Here is a 19,681-nt window from a genome sequence, read left to right on the forward strand (position 1 = left end):
TATGAACCTGCTACAACCCCAGAATAAAGAAGTCCAGAAGTTTTTAGAGATAGTAACAACAAAAACCAAAAGATCTTCTTTCGTGAATTGGTGAATTTAATGACGTTCAACAGTAGAAGGTAAGATCTATAAACCTACAAACTGTAACGGTTGTCGTCGAGTGAGTATGCATGTACGATGCAAGATTTAGGAAAGTTATTGATATCAGACATTTCTATACGAGTTAGAATAATTTCATTTAAAAAAAAGATAGACACAATAATCAATGTACTACAGAAATTAACCTGGATTTGTAAATATGTCCCCGGCACTAGCTAGACCACGCAATACGTGGTAAGCTGCTGTATCACTTGATTACCGTGTGGCCATTGACAACTCAAGGGTGGGCCGTTTTGATAGCTGAATGTTGTCTCTTTCTCTACACGTCTAAGCTTTGGAACTCTCTACCCTCTCATGTCTTATGCAATAACTATGACCTGGCACACTTAAAAGACAGGTTTTTTTTATTTCCTCCAAAGTTCGTAAATACTTTCCCTTGTCTCTTCTTTTTCTCTTTCATAATCCTCTCTATATTTCAATCAAGGCCTGGTCTTGATGTGGACATTTGTTCATGACTGAACCCTCCAACGTAAGACAAAAAAGAATCTTATACAATTTTGTTTTACGCACGATAGAATGGACTTATGGTGGCATACAGAGAAGTGGTGGCATCAGAAAAGTGTGTTTATTGGGTCATTGTATCCTCCTGTTGTTGACGTGCTTCCTGCCTGTGAGGAAACTTTCGATCATGTTCGTACCACCGTCCGAAGAGCGCACCGGTGAGGAGTCTGGAGGTGGGCTCCTCCGTCTGCATAGTGCGGAAGCGGCCGTCGGCAGCGAGGGATAATTGATCGTTGTCCGCGATGGTCATACTGTGCGTGAACAGAGTCGCGTAAACGTAGTCAGTACTGAAATTTCCCGAAATCGTAAAGGGTCCAAACTCGTCTCCGTCCAGCGAGCCATAGTCTACTCGACCACAAGAATTAATGTCGTCTGTGCGGCACCACACTACAGTGCACGCCTGGATATAGATTGTATGACTCACAATGTTCCCAACGACCGTACCACTGTAGGCTAAGAGGCTGTAGTTGAGGCTGGCTGAGGGTGTATAAGACAGAGTACAACACAGGCCATCCTGATGACAGGCCTCGGCATGCTGTACACCACCGGAGTCATCGTGGGACAGCAGAACCTGCGTGTAGTTGCTCAGATCGTCATGGAAGAAGAGATGTTGCCTGCGAGGTCTGTCGGATCTGTCATGGGAGCCACTTCTCACGTCGAGGATCTTTGCGTCGAGTTTGGGAGGTATTCCATCGGAGCTTCTCTGGGGAGGGTGATCCAGTCTGTCAGCGAAGGCAATCGTCTCTACCTCAGACACGATCATCTTGGAACCGGACTCTGGGTCGTAGACGTAAGTGTGCTCAAGATCAGAGAAGCCACGGAAGATGCCCGAGCCCAACTTTGATTTTTCTGGCAGGTGATGGCCAGCCACCAGAAGGTTCACACCCAACTCTCGAGACCATCCATTCTGCACCGATGGAGCTGAGCGAGAAGGATGTGTCATTAGTGCCATATACCCTAACTAACGTGATTTTTTATTAGCTGACACGGCACGGGCGACTGAGTCCCTAATCAAGGCCATGTCATGAAACGAAGCTCAAGAGAAAAGTGGAAGAATGGTTTGGAAACGTTTCACTCAGAGCCAAAACATCCAGGTTCCTTTCCTCAAACAAACTACCTATCTCTCCTTTTTTCTCATCTTGGTTACATCTACACACATTTATACACCCCAATCTGAGCCTTCGAGGAGGATGAGCACTCCCCGCTTGGCTCCTTCTTATGTTCCCTTTTTAGAAATTATATATATATATATATATATATATATATATATATATATATATATATATATATATATATATATATATATATATATATATCATCGACCAACCCTTAGGGATGGATGAACAGCTGTGTTGACTGTAGACCGACTGCCACAATATAAAAAACTTACCCTTAATCTTACTGCATTCGGTTCACAGGCTGGTGTAATCTAGAACATAATGAAAGAAACCAAAAGTGATAATAAGTGAAGGATTTGCTGCGGAAATATCTTAAAGAAGAAGAAGTCGCAAACATTACGAAGGTAAAATAGTGAGGTTAGACCAACAAATGAAGACACATATCAAGATAGCGAGGATGAATGGGAGAAATCTCGAACATAAAATCACGGAGAATGTAAAGGAAATCGTTCGAGTTAGATGAATCAATGATGGTGGAAGGGAGCAGAATATCTGGTGGGTGCAGGAGGTAACAGAGATGGGAAAGTAAAACAGAAAGGAATAAGCTTTCAGATCATGGATGAAGAGGTGCAATACTTCTAGAGAGAGAGAGAGAGAGAGAGAGAGAGAGAGAGAGAGAGAGAGAGAGAGAGAGAGAGAGAGAGAGAGAGAGAGAGAGAGCCATGTCGACCCAAGAAGACGGGAACAAGAAACTAATGGAGGCCAAGAAAACAGAACAGCAAATAGATGTGACAAGACGAGAAGGGGAAATATAGATAATGATAAAGATATAACGTATGATATAATCAAATGATATTGGAAGGAAGAACAATATCCCACATGCCAAGTGAGGAGCAGGTGATGGCTTAGTTCTACTGTGACCCTGATGAGATCGATGAAAGAAAAAAAAAGATGAATGTAGGGAGTTGTGCTCCGACCTGGTGAGTACTGTTGTGAAAGATGAGGACGGAATTCTCTTGAGACAGGAAGCGAAGCACCTGACGAGAGAGGAGTTGGAATTTTGATTCATTTACAAACGTATTATGAGAATGGAGGCCACGGCAGCAAATTGGAGGAAGAAGGAGAAAACTCCTGAAACTCATGGATGATGATTTGGTGAAGACTGGATGATGATTGTCCCCCAGGGAACTGACCGGCAAGGAAGGGTAATATGTCCACCCAGGCGGTGCTCATGGCTACGTCCTTGATCCCGTGGGTCTTCACGTTGTACAGGCCCGGGTGCTGGTAGGCGATGTCGAGACACACCTGCGACAGACACATGACTTGGCTATACTGAGCATGAACATTCACACTTCCCACCCACACTATTGTCCAGCCTGGCTGAGTGCTTGAACCCCCAGCACCACAAGCGTGGACACATCTCAAGACACTTCGTGCCATAGTGTTACTGATTACGAGCCAAAAATGGTCAACCTGAGGTCTGACCCACTTGGGTTCCAATTCTGGGCGGGGGTTAGCTGGTTAACACCCAATCCAGTTAGTTCATCCTCCCCTTGAGGCTGGATGATGATAAAATGATAACCTAGAGACTTGGGTATGAATGTGTGTATATGTACATGAGCGTAAAGACATGGTAAATATTTATGTCTGTGTCAGATGTATCTTTCAAACTACAGTTTTCTGTAAAGCTACAGTATCGGTATGTCATAATCAGTCTATAAGATTCACTAATCATAAAGCTTCAGCTTTTGCGAAATCGTTTTATTTTATCAATACGTCATTTCTGACACTCATAGCTGCTCATATCCCCCTTTATCATGTTCCTTAAGAATCGAGTCAAGTAGAAGCATTAATAAAATGTTGTTACGATCATGTGTTGTTCGGTGTGTGTGTGTGTGTGTGTGTGTGTTGGGCTGTGTTGTATGGTGGGCACGCGGGTGGTCGTGGTCAGGCAGGTCACATCTGGTAGGCGAAAGCACGCCTCTGGGCTGTGGTATGGGTCCCTCCCTCACAAGCCCCCTTGTTTTCAATCTCTCTAGCCAATCACAGTCGAGATGGGAGGCGTGTCCGGGCGAGGCAAGCGTCTCATTCGCCTGTTTCTTGTTCTCAACCAATCAGAACTGACTCGTACGATTATTTCTTCAGCTGCCGATGCCGAGAGTGGCAGTGTAACTTTCTTTTGCCCACTATATGTAGCCACTGCACCGCACTGTACCATAATGTATTGTATTGTCTTGCATGTAGTTATTTGTTAACTTAGATACGTATATTTCGCCCCTGTGTGGAATGTACTAGAGGTCTTATTTTCATTTTCACTTTGTTTGTGTAGAGGAAGATATCTCTTGGTATGAAAACTTACCTGGATTGTAATGATAATACATTTTGTGTCCTGTACAGTGATGTGTTTCTCTTTTTTGTATTATTTGTTTCTTTTAACATAAGTACTTTTGATGTAAGTAGTTTTAATCCCTGTGTTTAACTTCATCTCTTAACTTTATGGTAGCGTAACAATGCGTATAGAAAACAAGCATTAAAAAAGTAAAAACTCAGAAATCAACGGATGGGAACAGCTACAGAACGCTTTCCTTTCTGTAAAGTACCAGTGGCGACAAGTGGCAGTAGTGAGGTCGTGATGACCAGACTTGATGACACAAGAACCAAACATGAAATATCAGCAACGAGAAGAACAGAAAACACTTCAGAATTCCACAAACAAAAAGCTTCATAGTGAGTAAGTTGATGATCTGGGTAGCTAATGAGTTCGTCATACCAGTAAGAGCAATGGCTATATAATGAGAGGGAGTGGAGCAGCCACCAGACCTGCAGGGTGAAGGTGACGCCGAAGTCGGTGGTGAAGATGGCGGTGTCGTCGCTCTCTGTCCCTGGTGTGAACGGAGGCTCTAGGAACAGGTTCTTCTTGCGGTATCTGCGGCCAGAGGGAGTGTTAGCCTTCGTCCTGAACCTTGGAAGACTTGTTAGTGTCATGATGAAGTGAGAGATGTACTCCTGGCAGTGCTGGCCAGAGGTGTCGCACGTAATGCCGTGTTTACTTGGATGTTAGTGAGAGACGAAGGTGTAAATATGACCGATAACATTACCTTTACCTCTGGTTATGATGGCGTTATAATGATATTTCCTGTGCCCATATTATCATAATCCCTGAACTGATTGTATCAATAAGCAACCCTGTGTGTTAAAACGTTGGTCAGAGGCACCAGCTGTAGTGCCCCACTTGATAGCACCTCTACCTGAATATCATGGATCAGACGAATATCCTCTGACTTGACCATTCTTCCTAATACTATTCTAACTTCCATATTTGTTATGGACAGACTATCATTTTCTTCTTATCCATATTTTTGAAAGAACGACTACAGAATAGTTTAACAGCATGAACAATATCATTAATCAATTTCTGCAGAACTATGGGAAAATAGAGATGACTGGCCCACTAAACTGACCATTATATCACTAGTCCTTGTGACCATGAGTCGTGCCCTCACCATTACTGTGGAAGTGGCTGTCCTCATTGATAAGCCGAGTGCACCATTATCAAGGTGTCATCTATCATGACTTAGCCGGATCTATCATCATTAGGGCTGCACCTATGATTATTAACCCAACACATACCTACATCACTAAGCCACCATTACATTAAACCGCCAGACTCCCTCATGTTACTTATACGATAACTAGGGTCACCACTCAGCCTCACCTCAGCCTTACTAGGGTCACCAGTCAGCCTCACCTCACCCTTACTAAGGTCACCAGTCAGCCTCACCACAGCCTTACTAGGGTCACCACTCAGCCTCACCTCAGCCTTACTAGGGTCACCACTCAGCCTCACCTCAGCCTTACTAGGGTCACCACTCAGCCTCACCTCAGCCTTACTAGGGTCACCAGTCAGCCTCACCACAGTCGCCGTTCTTGTCGGAAATAGATGAGACTCACCTGGCGATCACGGCTCCGCTCCTGTCGAAGACGACCTGGGTGTTGTAGTAGATGTAGCCGTTGCTGGGGCAGTTGTGGACGGTGTCCATGGCGTTCCTGAAGGGGATGTTGGCGGCGGTGTCAGGCCTACAGGGACTTGCCTCTGGCAAGTCCACCACCAGGTACATCTTGTTCTCCAAAGCGGCACAACTCAGGATCTTCAAACCCTACCGGCATGGTGAGAGGTACAGCGGAGGAAGAGGCTCCTGGACTGAATGCAAGAGACTTTACAGATGTTTGCATGAGAAAGACAGACAACAGTGGGCCTGATTGGCCCACGACTGGGTTATTTTGTAAAAAAAAAAAGGATTCTAACAAGAAAATGCAGTTCCACTCAGCAGTTTTTTAAGCTATCACCAACTCCTCGCTGCTGCACATTAACCTTCTGGTGTTCCCGTTAACGCTGCCGTTTATACAATTTATTTCTGGCGTTTTTCTATGTATACTTGAATTTATAAGACATTTGTCTAAACGACTTTTGAAGTATTGATAGTCTTACCATTCTCTACTGAGGAGAACTTATTCCAGTACTCAACACACCTATTGGAAAAGAAGCTTTTCCCAAAGCCTGTACTACATCTTTTCAAGTTTTGAGTTTTATTCCATTTGTCCTGGCAACCGTTTTTTTTTTCTCGTATTTCGAAAAGATATTCGTGATTTACTTTATCGAATTTGTTCAGAATTTTGAACACTTGGATTAAGTCGCCGCAAAGTCTACGTTCTTTAAGGGAGAAGAGATCCAATAGTTTTAGCCTCTGTATGCCAGATTTGTAAGGGATGGGATCAATTTTGTCGGTCGTCTTTGTACTTGCTTTAATTTCTCCTCTTCTTTTTTATAATCTAGGGACCAAAACTGGAGTGCATATTCAAGATGTGGTCTTACTAGAGAATCAGAAAGTGTGAAAATTGTTTTTGGTGTCTTGTAATCTATGTTCTTGGCTATGAAACCTAACATTTGGTTGCCTTTTTTACTTGCTGCTTGACACTGTTTAGTGTGCTTCAAATTGTTGCTAATGACCACTCCAAGGTCCTTGTCTTCATTTACTTTAGTTATGGAGTTTCCGAATAGTTTGTAGTCATAACATATATTCTTGTCTCAAAGGTGCATAACTTTACACTCGTCTACATTAAACTTCATTTGCCATCTGTCTGACCACTCTGCTAGTAAGTTAAGATCTCTGAATCATTTTGCAGTCTCGTCTGTTTACAGCTCGACCTCCTAGTTTAGTATCGTTAGCATATTTGGAGATCTTAGATATGAGACCGAGTTCTAGGTCATTAATGTAAAGTGGCACACCACTTGTTACGTCTAGCCAATATGAGGTTTCGACGTTTGATACTACGCGCTGCTTGCTTCCGGTAAGCCAGTCTCTGATCCATATACGGGGTTCTTCACCGATTCCGTGTGCTTTGAGTTTATGTAATAGTCTCTTGTGAAGTACTTTATCGAAGGCCTTTTAAAAATCTATATATACTATATTAAACAGTACTTTTTCGTCCCAGGTCTGATAACATTAAAATATTCCAACAAATTTGTCAGGTAAAATCTTCAATTACGGAAGCCTTGTTGGTTGTATGATATAATATCTGTGATCTAGAAACATGACAGTTTTATCTCGTAATATTTTTTCCATCATTTTGCCTAACACTGACGTAAGACTAATTGGACGGTAGTTCAAGGCACACTTTTTGTCTCCTTTTTTATATACAGGAGTAACATTTGCTCGTTTCCAGTCAGTTGGCACCTGACCATCCGATAGAGATTTGTTAGATAATTTTGTTATGGAGTATATCAGCTGCCTCCTGACCTCTTTTAAAAATCTTGGAGGAAACTTGTTTGGTGAATCAAAGACTTTGTTCTTACATGTAAAAAGTTACTAAGATTACTGATAACACGACACAGTGACACCTATGAAAGAAATTACACTAGGTATCAGTACTTGGTCAGTGAAGAGGAACATGCATCGTTTCCCTACCTACAATACATTTGTGAACTGCACGGGGAAGCCTTGAGTCACACTGGATCAAAGCCACAAAGGAAAAGCTCTATTCTATCTGTCTGTACTTGATCATAAGCTAATCGTCCGTGATCATTTAGATGTCGTCCTCGATCATAAGGGAATTCTCCGCTATCATCAGCGTGTCGTCCTTGATCATAAGCTAATCGTCTTCGATCATCAGTTTGTCGTCTTCGATCATAAGCTAATCGTCTTCGATCACCAGTTTGTCGTCCTTGATCATAAGCTGATCGTCTTCGATCATCAGTTTGTCGTCCTCGATCATAAGCTAATCGTCTTCGATCGTCAGTTTGTCGTCTTCGATCGACAGCTAGTCATCCGTTATCATCGCTTTGTCGTCTTCGATTAATAGTTTGTCGTCCCCAGTGATAAGCTGATTGTTTGTAATCATCAGCTTGTCTTCGATCGTTAGTTGGTCGTCCTCAGTCATAAGCTTATCGTCCGTTATCATCACCTTATCATGCTTGATAACCAACTTGTTTTATATTGTGTAAACGTTAACATTATGAGGGTCTGTGGGTTCCTATTCCGTCTCCGGCTACACTGTAGAAACTCTCCACGTTCTCATTTTCTCAGACTCATACCATAGGTTCCCCTTAAGAGATAGGCACATTATCACAAATAGAATGGGCAAAAACCTCTTCTCATTCTGTCTCAACACGCTCAACCTCGAAGTATGCATACGCGCCCGCGATTGAAGCCTTAGAAGAAGGTATATACATTACACTTGAAGTATATCAGAAGTATAACACTGGTGTGAGTAACATACTTGACCCATCTCTCTATAACCAGTCGCGCATATCATGTCCCAGTCTGTGACCACATTCATTCTGTTGTATATACGAGATGTTGCATGTGACTTGAGATGTGTGACGGATGTGGTATAATCCAACATCATCTTTGACTTTCGATAAGCAATGGGGTATAGCACGTGTCACATACTGGAAGATGATACTAGACCTCTGGAATATAAGAACGTCAAAGTAACTAACTCCGGAGGTAGTTCAGTGGAACGTAACACATGACCAAAATGCATCGTGACCTCTAACCTCTGCATGGTCGGGGTCAACGCCCATGACGCAGGGGATGTCTCCGAGCTCGGGGTCAGGCACGTACTGCATGAAGGAGAAGATCTCCTCCGGGTTGTCGTCATGCATATCCAGGCCCTGCAAACCGTACTCTGGGATCACCAGGATGTCCGCGCCCTGAAGCCGTCACGGAGCGCGAGGGTGGTGTGGCAGGAGACGGTGAGGAGGAGACGAGAAATGCAGGATGAGACAAGGGCGAGGAAAACCAATCTACACCAGAAAAGAAAGACATACAAGGACAGTGAAAAGGAGTGAATATCGAAGACGTGCAGACGGATGGAAACGTAGGATGACAGAAAACAGTGAAAGATTAGTAACGGGAGAAGTTACGAAAAACAGGAAGAAAACGAGAAAAAGAAAAGACAGGTAATATGTAGCGGTATAGGAGTAGGGAAAGAAGACATGACAGGGCAACGCAAGGCAAGCCGGACAACGGTAGGTAAATTAAGGTAGAGAGGCAGTAGGTGGGATATGTACTGTGCGTGATGGCCATCAGGGTGGGAGGGATGAAGAAGTTCAAGGGAGATAACTAGGCTGAGCTGAGGTGATAGATAGATAGATAGATGAATAGATACAGATAGATAGATAGATAGATAGATAGATGGAGAGAGAGAGAGAGAGAGAGAGAGAGAGAGAGAGAGAGAGAGAGAGAGAGAGAGAGAGAGAGAGAGAGAGAGAGAGAGAGAGAGAGAGAGATAAGCGCCCATTATCAGAGACACTTCATGGTAATGAGTTTCAAGAAAGACGTAGCTGTTTCATATGTCAAAGTCAGAAATTCCTCTGCGATGTCACTTTACTTTAAATGTTCACAAACTATATTCCTGGTTTCTGTACGTATTACATGACAACTAGAGACTGCAGATGTCCGAGCGAGGTCATTACTCTTGTGTTTCTGCCGGTACCTCGTTCGGGTGGAGAGCCTGAGTGTCAGAGATATCAAGGAAAGATATGAGGGAAGACTGGCATATGTCTTGAGGTGGGAGGAGATAAAACAGGGAGAGGATATGTGGTTGTACGTAGTGTGTGGTAGGTGGAGGGTGGGATGCGGGAATATGAGAAAGGGCGGTGACTGGTGGGCTGAGGATGCAAGCGTGTTCGTGACACAGGAAGGAGTGCGAGTGATTTGGAGGTGTACAAGAGACAGGGGCAGGAGGTGAAGAGAAAGGTACAGAAGCTGAAAAAGGGGACATTTGAGAGATGGGGTGATAGAGTACAGATGAACTTCAGGGTGAATATGAAAAAATCGTGAATGAAGGTGAATCGTGTGAGGAGAAGAGAGCAAACGGAAATAGTGAGGAGAACACATAAGAAACTGGTGACAATAAAAAGTGAAAAAGAAATGGAGTGAGAATTCTGAAGGAATGTTGAATATTTTAGGTGATGAGGCGACATATAGGGTATGTCTAAGATGAAGCGGTATGAGGAGTGAGAAATTCATAGCATTTGCTTTGGTGAAAAGAGAGGAAGTAACGAAAGCCTTGCATAAGGTGAAGCGTAGCAAATTGGTATGCTTGAATCTCTCTTTATATATATATATATATATATATATATATATATATATATATATATATATATATATATATATATATATATATATATATATATATATATATATTCCTCATAACAATAGACCATAACTTGAAAGAAAAAAAGAAATTCTTGTCACTTTTAAGACAGCTTAACTATAAATAAGAAGGTTTCAACTTTTACGCTAAGATTTTTCCTTGAGATAAGTTTGCAACTTTTATTATAAAGTTTGAAACTAAAATAGTTTTCACCTACGACAGAAAAGTTTCTAAATCTTAAAAAGAATCTCAATTAGAAAAAAAAGAAAAAAAAAATTGGCTCAGGAGTTCGATATCAAAACGTTTGTGGTATATGAAGGTAATGTTTTAAGGCATAACTGTGTTTCTACAGCAGTTGATCTTACCCACAACAGCAACGCTGATGTTAATCACTTCAACATCACCTTCATGAAGATTAGCATGAGTAACATCACTATCATTCATATAAGCGTCATCACCATCACTCACGTCACCATCAGTATCACTATCATCATTAAGATCATCATCACCAACATCACCATCACTAACATCACCATAAAACAATATCATGATTAACATCAGTATCATAAACATCACCATCATCACCACAGCAACACCATCACTCACCCCCATCACCTGAACTAACTCGAAACATCAACACTGTCATCAACACTGACTTCGGACCACCACACCCTCGAGGCGTGTGGGAGTAGCCAGCTGGTACTGATGGCCCAGGACCCTGTGGGTGGGATAGGACTCGGAACCTTTGGGTATAAGGGGAGAGGACCACCCCATCACACGCCACCCCTTCCTTCTCCACCGTTAGTGCAGCGCCCATCCCTTATCAGCGAGGCCACAACACAACACACCCGGTAACCAGCTGATTCACTGTGAGTCTGGTGTGCAGGGTCTCACACTGCTCATTGTTTGTCTCAAGGAGAGGGAGAATAACAGTCGATAAACCACACAGGAGGAGTTCTTGAGGGGAGTGCTGAGGCAGGAGTTCCAGGGAGGAGTTCTGGGGCGAGAGTACCAGGGAGGAGTTCTGAGGCAGGAGTTCCAGGGAGGAGTTCTGAGGCAGGAGTTCCAGGGAGGATTTCTGAGGCAGGAGTTCAGGGAGGAGTTCTGGGGCGAGAGTACCAGGGAGGAGTTCTGAGGCAGGAGTTCCAGGGAGGAGTTCTGAGGCAGGAGTTCCAGGGAGGAGTTCTGAGGCAGGAGTTCCAGGGAGGATTTCTGAGGCAGGAGTTCCAGGGAGGAGTTCTGAGGCAGGAGTTCCAGGGAGGAGTTCTGAGGCAGGAGTTCCAGGGAGGAGTTCTGAGGCAGGAGTTCCAGGCAGACTTATTGAATTCTTTCAACAAGAGCCGAGCCAGGAAGGGAAGAAATTATATTACCTACGATCTTGGCAAGATGGAATCTGATTCTCACGTTTCTGGAGGTGAGAGCGACTGAAATGGTTCCCAGATCATGATTTGGGCAGAGAGGGATTGAGAGTCTGGCGCTGGTGAGATCAGCAAGTACAATGGTGAGTCAAGGAGGAATCCTTCACTCACCTGCTCCCTCCCTACAACAACCATAAGCTATGAAGGTAAACTAAAGAAAAGGAACTTTTGTATATGACAGAAACTGTCTCTCTCTATACATATCTCACGATGTCTGTTTGCCGGTAGAGACATCTCGTGACTCGATAGAAACTCTTGGGTTAATCACTCCAGAACCCTCACCATCCCGGGAGCTTCTCCATCCCAGGAAGTTCATTATCCCAGGACCCTCACCATCCCAGGAAGTTCATCATCCCAGGAACCTCACCATCCCAGGAAGTTCATCATCCCAGGAACCTCACCATCCCAAGAACTTCACCATCACAGGAGCCTCACCATCCCAGGAACTTCACCATGACAGGAGCCTTACCATCCCAGGAACTTAACAAGTCCAAGAGCCTCACCACCCCAGGAGACTCATCATTCTAGGCGCCTCACCATCGTAGCTGACTCATCATTCTAGGATCCTTACCATCCCAGAAGTCTAACCCCGTGCTAGAAGCCTCACCTCACTACCCTCAGAGAGACTCGCCCTCGTCATCTTGAAGAACCTTACAGTTCATATAGCCTTACCAACTTCAAGAAGCTTGCAGTCTTCGAGAGGCTTAATACCCACAGTCTCCAACATTTTGCAAGTGATTTAATATCAAAGTTTCGCCACTCAGATATTTCAGTACCCAGGAATAGCCTCTCTTCACGACCAGCATCATAAACTCGACCTTCGTCATTCTATGAACCCTCATCATTCCCTGGACCCTCATCATTCCCTGGACCCTCATCATCCCCTGGACCCTCATCATTCCCTGGACCCTCATCATCTCCTAGACCCTCATCATCCCCAGGACCCTCGTCATCCCCTGGACCCTCATCATCCCCTGGACCCTAATCATCCCCTAGATCCTCATCATCCCCTGGACCCTCATCATCCCCTAGATCCTCATCATCCCCTGGACCCTCATCATTCCCCGGACACTCATCATTTCATGAACCCTCAACATCCTCATTATCCTTACGTGAGTAGCCTCACCAGGAGCCACATCAACCCAAAAAGCTCCACCACCCTTAACACCATAAACAAGAGAACGTGACCCTCGAATGACAAACTCACCTTTGACATGGCCCTTGAAAATCAGGTCAAAGGTCACTCCGTTATACGTAAAAGTCATATCATCGTGTTCCAGGATCGTGACGCTGGCTTCAAAGATCCTACCGTCACCCTGAAGAAGTCACTAAGGACGCACACCATCTGAAGAATATCTGCGATCCAAAAGGAGCCTCACCAACACCTGAGGTTTATACTGTTGCCAAGAGCCTCACAATACCCGTAAGCCTCACCAACCAGAGGCTTCTACACATTCAGCCCCCAGATCCTTAAATTCTCAGGAGCCTCACCTCTTCGACGCCAACTAATACCAAAGCTCTCGTCATCTGTAGATCCCATAATATCCTCAGCAGTCTCATCACAGCCAGACGCTGCAAGACTTATCATTTCCAGGGACCAATAGACTTCCTGCCCTCTGAGGGTCCCTGTTCTCTGGGGCTGTTTCTAATGAGCTTTAGTCTCTCCTGAAGCCTCATCCTCCCTCGGAGTCTTGGCCACCTTACGTACCTCAGTGTCTTCGTCTCTTTCTTTAAGTCTCACCAGTGTCAAGCCTCCGCCTGCCCGGCAGCCCCTCACCTGAGCCTTAGCTTGGGTGGCGACCTCGGCGAGGATCCTTGCGTTCTCCCAGATGATGGCCTGGCCACCTCCCTCACCCCAGCGGCTGAAGGGTTCATACTCCACGACTGCGCCCACGTACACCACCCGCTCTCCCGGCTGCACTCCACCTTTCCCACCTGCAGGGGAGAGGCAACATGGTTACGGTAGGAGAGCCAAATAAAGAGCTACAGGTGAGCTACTGCGAGCAAGAGATACGAGTGGATATGTTTGTGGAATCTACGTACTTACAATTTAACTTTCCTTTAAACTCAAAAAAAAAAGGAATAGACGAAAATTACGTCATTTTCTGTGCTCACTTCATCTGCAAAACTGACATTATCAGAACGAAGACAAGTGGTTCTACCACACTCAGATACCGATATATGGTTCTGCCACACCCAAATACCGATATGGAGAAGAGATATGCAGAGTGGACATAAAGAGTTCTCAATATTAGGGCCATGCTAGTTAAAATAACACGTTTCTGTTAATGAAAAGAAACTTGATTTAACATAGCTCTCTCTCTCTCTCTCTCTCTCTCTCTCTCTCTCTCTCTCTCTCTCTCTCTCTCTCTCTCTCTCTCTCTCTCTCTCTCTCTCTCTCTCTCTCTCTCACCCATTCTCTTTGGTGTTGCCTCTATGCCATCTTGTAGACCGACAACACTGAAGACAACGTAACGCAAGGGTGACGCCTCCACACATACAGTGCAATCGTCTTATACCTAGATGAGCCACAGACCTAGTGAGGGTATATATGTATGTGGCCTGACAAGCATACCCTTAACACCTGAGGCCTTAATGACCCCACCAAACCCCCCACCCCCCCAATCCTACCCCACCCCAACCCCACCCAGGTGTTATCTGATAAGCCTGGAGCCAAAACAACCAAACCAACTGCGTCACCTGGATATAATCACGAACATTTTCACAGTTAAAGAAAAAAAAGGTGATGATATCCCAGAACAACATCGGTAAGAACTTTATGAATATTGACAACAATGATGATAAAAGGTGTCCATGCAAGGTAAGAGGTGCACACGTTATCATGATAAGGCTATGCTTTGTAAACAGACAACAAAGACTTCGATGAGACTGTGTTTGAAATCATTTGCCATGTCGTGTGTCTAAATGGACCTAGATTCTACTAATCATGACTCAAACAAACTCGAGAAATGACTCAGTAATGCCGCAGGATCTATGCAAGATTGTTGTATAGGTAACTGAGTTATCCTCGGGCAGTAAAACTACCAGAAGTCATAGTTTTCCTCTGGTCAACAAATTACTGGCCATAGGGGCAGCCTGATCAATAAGGTTTATGACCTTAGCATGATATGTTCCTCATATCAGTATATGTATAGGTTCGAGTCTTCATACCGAGAATTTGAACCCTTTTGTATATGGTTAAAGTCTTCATATCGCCACTTTGAAACATTTTGTATAATCGAATTCCATGTTATGAAAGTCATCTCGTCGCTGACAGGTTCTGAAACTAACACGAAAGTTTCCTCGGCAATACTTATATTACATCACTGAGGAGATCTAGGGGATGCTTTCAGAATAACGCTTGCGGCAATAGTAGTGGAAGTTTCTCCACGCTATAAAGAAATACAGTATAAAAAATAGCTTTATGAAGTATAAAAAGAGAAATGTAAAGCAAACGAGAGCAGGAATTTTCATTTTGATCAGTAGAATTAATGAACACTGGAATACACACTACCGTCAGATGATCTAAAGTACAAAAGCTCTCAGTACATTAAGAATTATTTCATGGTTTGACTCTTCATTGAATAAATGCGTTTAAAGATAGAAATGTATGATGTACACGCATTTCAAATGGACTGTAGGTAAAAGCACCTTGCTTTCCTAAAGTATCACCAAGACCACCTTGCCTTGGTTTACTTCGGGTATTACCCAAATCACTCTCCTTGACCAAAACATTGTCAAACATTTCTTGTTTAATTTAAGTATTACATGGACCTTACCAAGCGATATCTTCTTTACAAGACTGTTCTCAAGAACATCTTCCCATAATAGTTCATGCTAAGAACATCTTACTTTATCATAATGATGCGAGCAGTGCTCGGTGTTACAGAGACAATGCCTGGTGTACCTAGCTATCCTGGGGCATTATCAAGAGCACCTTGCTCTACTGGGTTATTGCCAGGGTGCCTTGCTATATTATTGCCAAGAGCACCTTGCTATACTGGGGTATTACCAGGGTGCCTTGCTATGTTATTGCCAAGAGCGCCTTGCTATACTGGGGTATTACCAGAGTGCCTTGCATTTATCAACTATTCTAAAAAGCATCTTAATCTACAAGAGTATTGCCGAGAGCACCCTTCCATATTGGAGTATTGCCAAGAACTTTTTTCATTAGCGTAGAGCCACAAACATCTTGTTCTATTAGCATGTTACCAAGAGCACATTGCTGTACTGCGTTATTGATAAGATCACATGGTTGTACGACAACGTAGCCTAAAACAATACTTTAAAATGGGTTTCGTGAAAAGCTCCTTACCTTAAGACATTCAGACCAGTCTTATCCAGGCATCGACACAAGAATTCTCCAAGACGTGATCCTGAATAGAAAAACGAAGGTGATTTTCCGGCTTGAGGACGCGGCCGGTGCCCCAGCTCGGTCATGTGTTGGAAGCAGACATTCCGGCAGAGCCCAGTGGCGGGGACAGCTAAACGACACGAACTTCCTCTTAGATCTCCAAACAGCCCAGATCAATTATTAGCGTTGCGGGTCGTCGTCTGTAGCACCTCTGTTCAATACTCTCCTCGTCGTCTGGAGCAGTTATGTTGACGCTAGACAAACACACTCCCTACATCCCTCACAATACCTCCTGAGTGTTAAGTTAATATTAGCATCAATATATTCGAGCTATGAGAAGCGTTCGACCGCTCGATATGAGGCAAATGAAACTCCCTGTGTGTGTTGATATACCACACGACCCCCATCCCTCAACCTGACCTACCTGGGATTTCTTTGTTGAGAAATATGAATAATCTTACAAAAATCTTCTTCTTTACATTCAGACTGTACCAACACTAAACTGGAAATTAATTAAAGCGCAACGAGTCTTTCTCCCGGAGCAATGAGCCTTGACGAGTACTTTCTATAACCCAGAGGACAAGATCCAAGGCGGGTGTGGAGCCTCATCCGTTTCCATACAGTGTTGGATATTTGTCTAAGCCATTTCATTGCGTTTGGAAGAGCTGCTTTTATGATTTCTACTGGAATTTGTTATTCCCTTAGTCATGTTCATTTTCATCTCCAAAACTCTATTCAACTCTTATGTACTTATCTAAGGCTAGTGTGATAATTTCATCTAATTTCTCCTCTATTTCTCAGTTACTTTTACCATTTCACTTTTATTTTCATATGCTCTCACATTAAATAGGTCTTCAAAATATTCTTTTTTTTTCCATCGACCGGCTACTTCATCTGGTTCTGCTGACAGTAATCCTTCACTGTAATCCTTTATGTCATAAACTGTATCTGTTGTTCTTTATCTGTAGGTCTTTGTATCACTGTAAAGTTGTGTCATAGTTACAGCTGAATCAGTTTTTTATTTATCCTTTAAGCTTGTGTTTGAGCTTCTACATTGCTTAAAGTGTCCTGTAGTTTTTGGTCACAGTAGGTCACATTTGGTCACATTTCTAAATGCTCGTATTTTCATTTTCACTGATTCTGTTAATTCTTCGTTCCACCACGTTGTGCTTTTCTTCTTAGCTCCCTGTTTGATTTAACTCGCCTTCAGGGCTGGTGTGCAGGCTCCTCGTCTGGTAGGCAGGCTTCAGGGCTGGTGGTCAGGCTTCAGGGCTGGTGGTCAGGCTTCAGGGCTGGTGTGCAGGCATCACGGCTGGTCAGAAATAACCAAGTCACTCAAAGTGCCGCTTCTGCAGTACCAAATGGCTTATAAGGTCGCACCATCAACACTTACCTGTTGACGTAGGAGTGACGTACGGGGCTGCAAGACACCACAGGAGGGCTAGGATGATGACTAGCTTCATTTTCGCTGAATGACGACCACCGTCGTCGACTGCTGCGTGTTTGCTACCTTCACACGAGCCTCCCCGCTATATATATATCAAGGGGCGATTGTGGCTGACATAACGAGTGGGTACCAGCAGGTGTCGCCCGCGTGCAGGTCGAGGAAGAGGCAGATAATGTATGGTGAGGCTGAGAGGGCACACCTGTTGTCTTCCCAACACCTCCTACAGCCTGAAAACGCACTTATCTGACGCCTCTGGCTCTCCCGTGGACTCACTCTCCTCCCACTTGGCCTCCCATCAGCGCTTCCCTCGTAGTCACAAGTTTCGTACTAATTCGAAGTCAAGAACTTTGCTTGAAGATTCAGAGGGATGTAGACAAAGTGGTAGAGTGGACAGAGACACAACAGATACATTTCAACGTAGACAGGTGCAAAGTGATGCAATTTGGAACTATAAACATAGAAATATGAGTCAGACTACAGTATATATATATATATATATATATATATATATATATATATATATATATATATATTCTCAGTGAATGTAGGTTTGCGGCAGGGGTGTGTGATGTCTCCATGGTTGTTTAATTTGTTTATGGATGGGGTTGTTAGGGAGGTAAATGCAAGAGTCTTGGAAAGAGGGGCAAGTATGAAGTCTGTTGGGGATGAGAGAGCTTGGGAAGTGAGTCAGTTGTTGTTCGCTGATGACACAGCGCTGGTGGCGGATTCATGTGAGAAACTGCAGAAGCTGGTGACGGAGTTTGGTAAAGTGTGTGGAAGAAGAAAGTTAAGAGTAAATGTGAATAAGAGCAAGGTTATTAGGTACAGTAGGGTTGAGGGTCAAGTCAATTGGGAGGTGAGTTTGAATGGTGAAAAACTGGAGGAAGTGAAGTGTTTTAGATATCTGGGAGTGGATCTGTCAGCGGATGGAACCATGGAAGCGGAAGTGGATCATAGGGTGGGGGAGGGGGCGAAAATTTGGGAGCCTTGAAAAATGTGTGGAAGTCGAGAACATTATCCCGGAAAGCAAAAATGGGTATGTTTGAAGGAACAGTAGTTCCAACAATGTTGTATGGTTGCGAGGCGTGGGCTATGGATAGAGTTGTGCGCAGGAGGATGGATGTGCTGGAAATGAGATGTTTGAGGACAATGTGTGGTGTGAGGTGGTTTGATCGAGTAAGTAACGTAAGGGTAAGAGAGATGTGTGGAAATAGAAAGAGCGTGGTTGAGAGAGCAGAAGAGGGTGTTTTAAAATGGTTTGGGCACATGGAGAGAATGAGTGAGGAAAGATTGACCAAGAGGATATATGTGTCGGAGGTGGAGGGAACGAGGAGAAGAGGGAGACCAAATTGGAGGTGGAAAGATGGAGTGAAAAAGATTTTGTGTGATCGGGGCCTGAACATGCAGGAGGGTGAAAGGAGGGCAAGGAATAGAGTGAATTGGAGCGATGTGGTATACAGGGGTTGACGTGCTGTCAGTGGATTGAATCAAGGCATGTGAAGCGTCCGGGGTAAACCATGGAAAGCTGTGTAGGTATGTATATTTTGTGTGTGTGGACGTGTGTATGTACATGTGTATGGGGGGGGGTTGGGCCATTTCTTTCGTCTGTTTCCTTGCGCTACCTCGCAAACGCGGGAGACAGCGACAAAGTATAAAAAAAAAAAAAAAAAAAAAAAAAAAAAAAAAATATATATATATATATATATATATATATATATATATATATATATATATATATATTGGAAAGGATCACAATTTTGCGCGTGATCAAGATATTCCTTCGAGTCCACGGGGAAAATGAAACACGAAATGTTCCCAAGTGCACTTTCGTGTGATAATCACATCATCAGGGGAGACACAAGAGAGAAATATAATAGTCAGTTGATATACATCGAAGAGACGAAGCTAGGACGCCATTTGGTAAACATGTGTGTGTGTGTGTGTGTGTGTGTGTGTGTGTGTGTGTGTGTGTGTGTGTGTGTGTGTGTGTGTGTGTGTAGCCTCCATGCATCTTCCAGCGTCC

General features: G+C 43.8%; 1 protein-coding gene across 1 annotated transcript; it reads right to left on the reverse strand.

Annotated features, from left to right (window-relative positions):
* Window positions 1-211: 211 nt before the first annotated feature.
* LOC139757003 (pantetheinase-like) lies at window positions 212-17,758 on the reverse strand. Its single transcript, XM_071676952.1, has 7 exons — window positions 17,605-17,758; window positions 13,635-13,792; window positions 8,836-8,991; window positions 5,730-5,935; window positions 4,599-4,704; window positions 2,972-3,083; window positions 212-1,581 (listed from the first exon to the last, which is right to left on the reverse strand). The coding sequence occupies exons 1-7, from the start codon at window positions 17,672-17,674 to the stop codon at window positions 725-727; spliced, it is 1,665 nt and encodes a 554-aa protein (XP_071533053.1). The 5' UTR covers window positions 17,675-17,758; the 3' UTR covers window positions 212-724.
* Between the last annotated feature and the right edge of the window lie 1,923 nt (window positions 17,759-19,681).

The sequence above is a fragment of the Panulirus ornatus genome, chromosome 24, assembly GCF_036320965.1.
Source record: "Panulirus ornatus isolate Po-2019 chromosome 24, ASM3632096v1, whole genome shotgun sequence".
Taxonomy (NCBI): Eukaryota; Metazoa; Arthropoda; class Malacostraca; order Decapoda; family Palinuridae; genus Panulirus; species Panulirus ornatus.

Bases quoted from the DNA above. Each gene is read 5' to 3' on its own strand.
- LOC139757003 (XM_071676952.1), bottom strand. From the start codon at position 17,674: ATGAAGCTAGTCATCATCCTAGCCCTCCTGTGGTGTCTTGCAGCCCCG. The intron at 5,936-8,835 runs GTTAGAGGTCAC...CCATGCCGGTAG, and splicing joins TTGACCCCGACCATGCAGAG to GGTTTGAAGATCCTGAGTTG. The intron at 1,582-2,971 runs GTCAGTTCCCTG...CTTCTCGCTCAG, and splicing joins CATATTACCCTTCCTTGCCG to CTCCATCGGTGCAGAATGGA.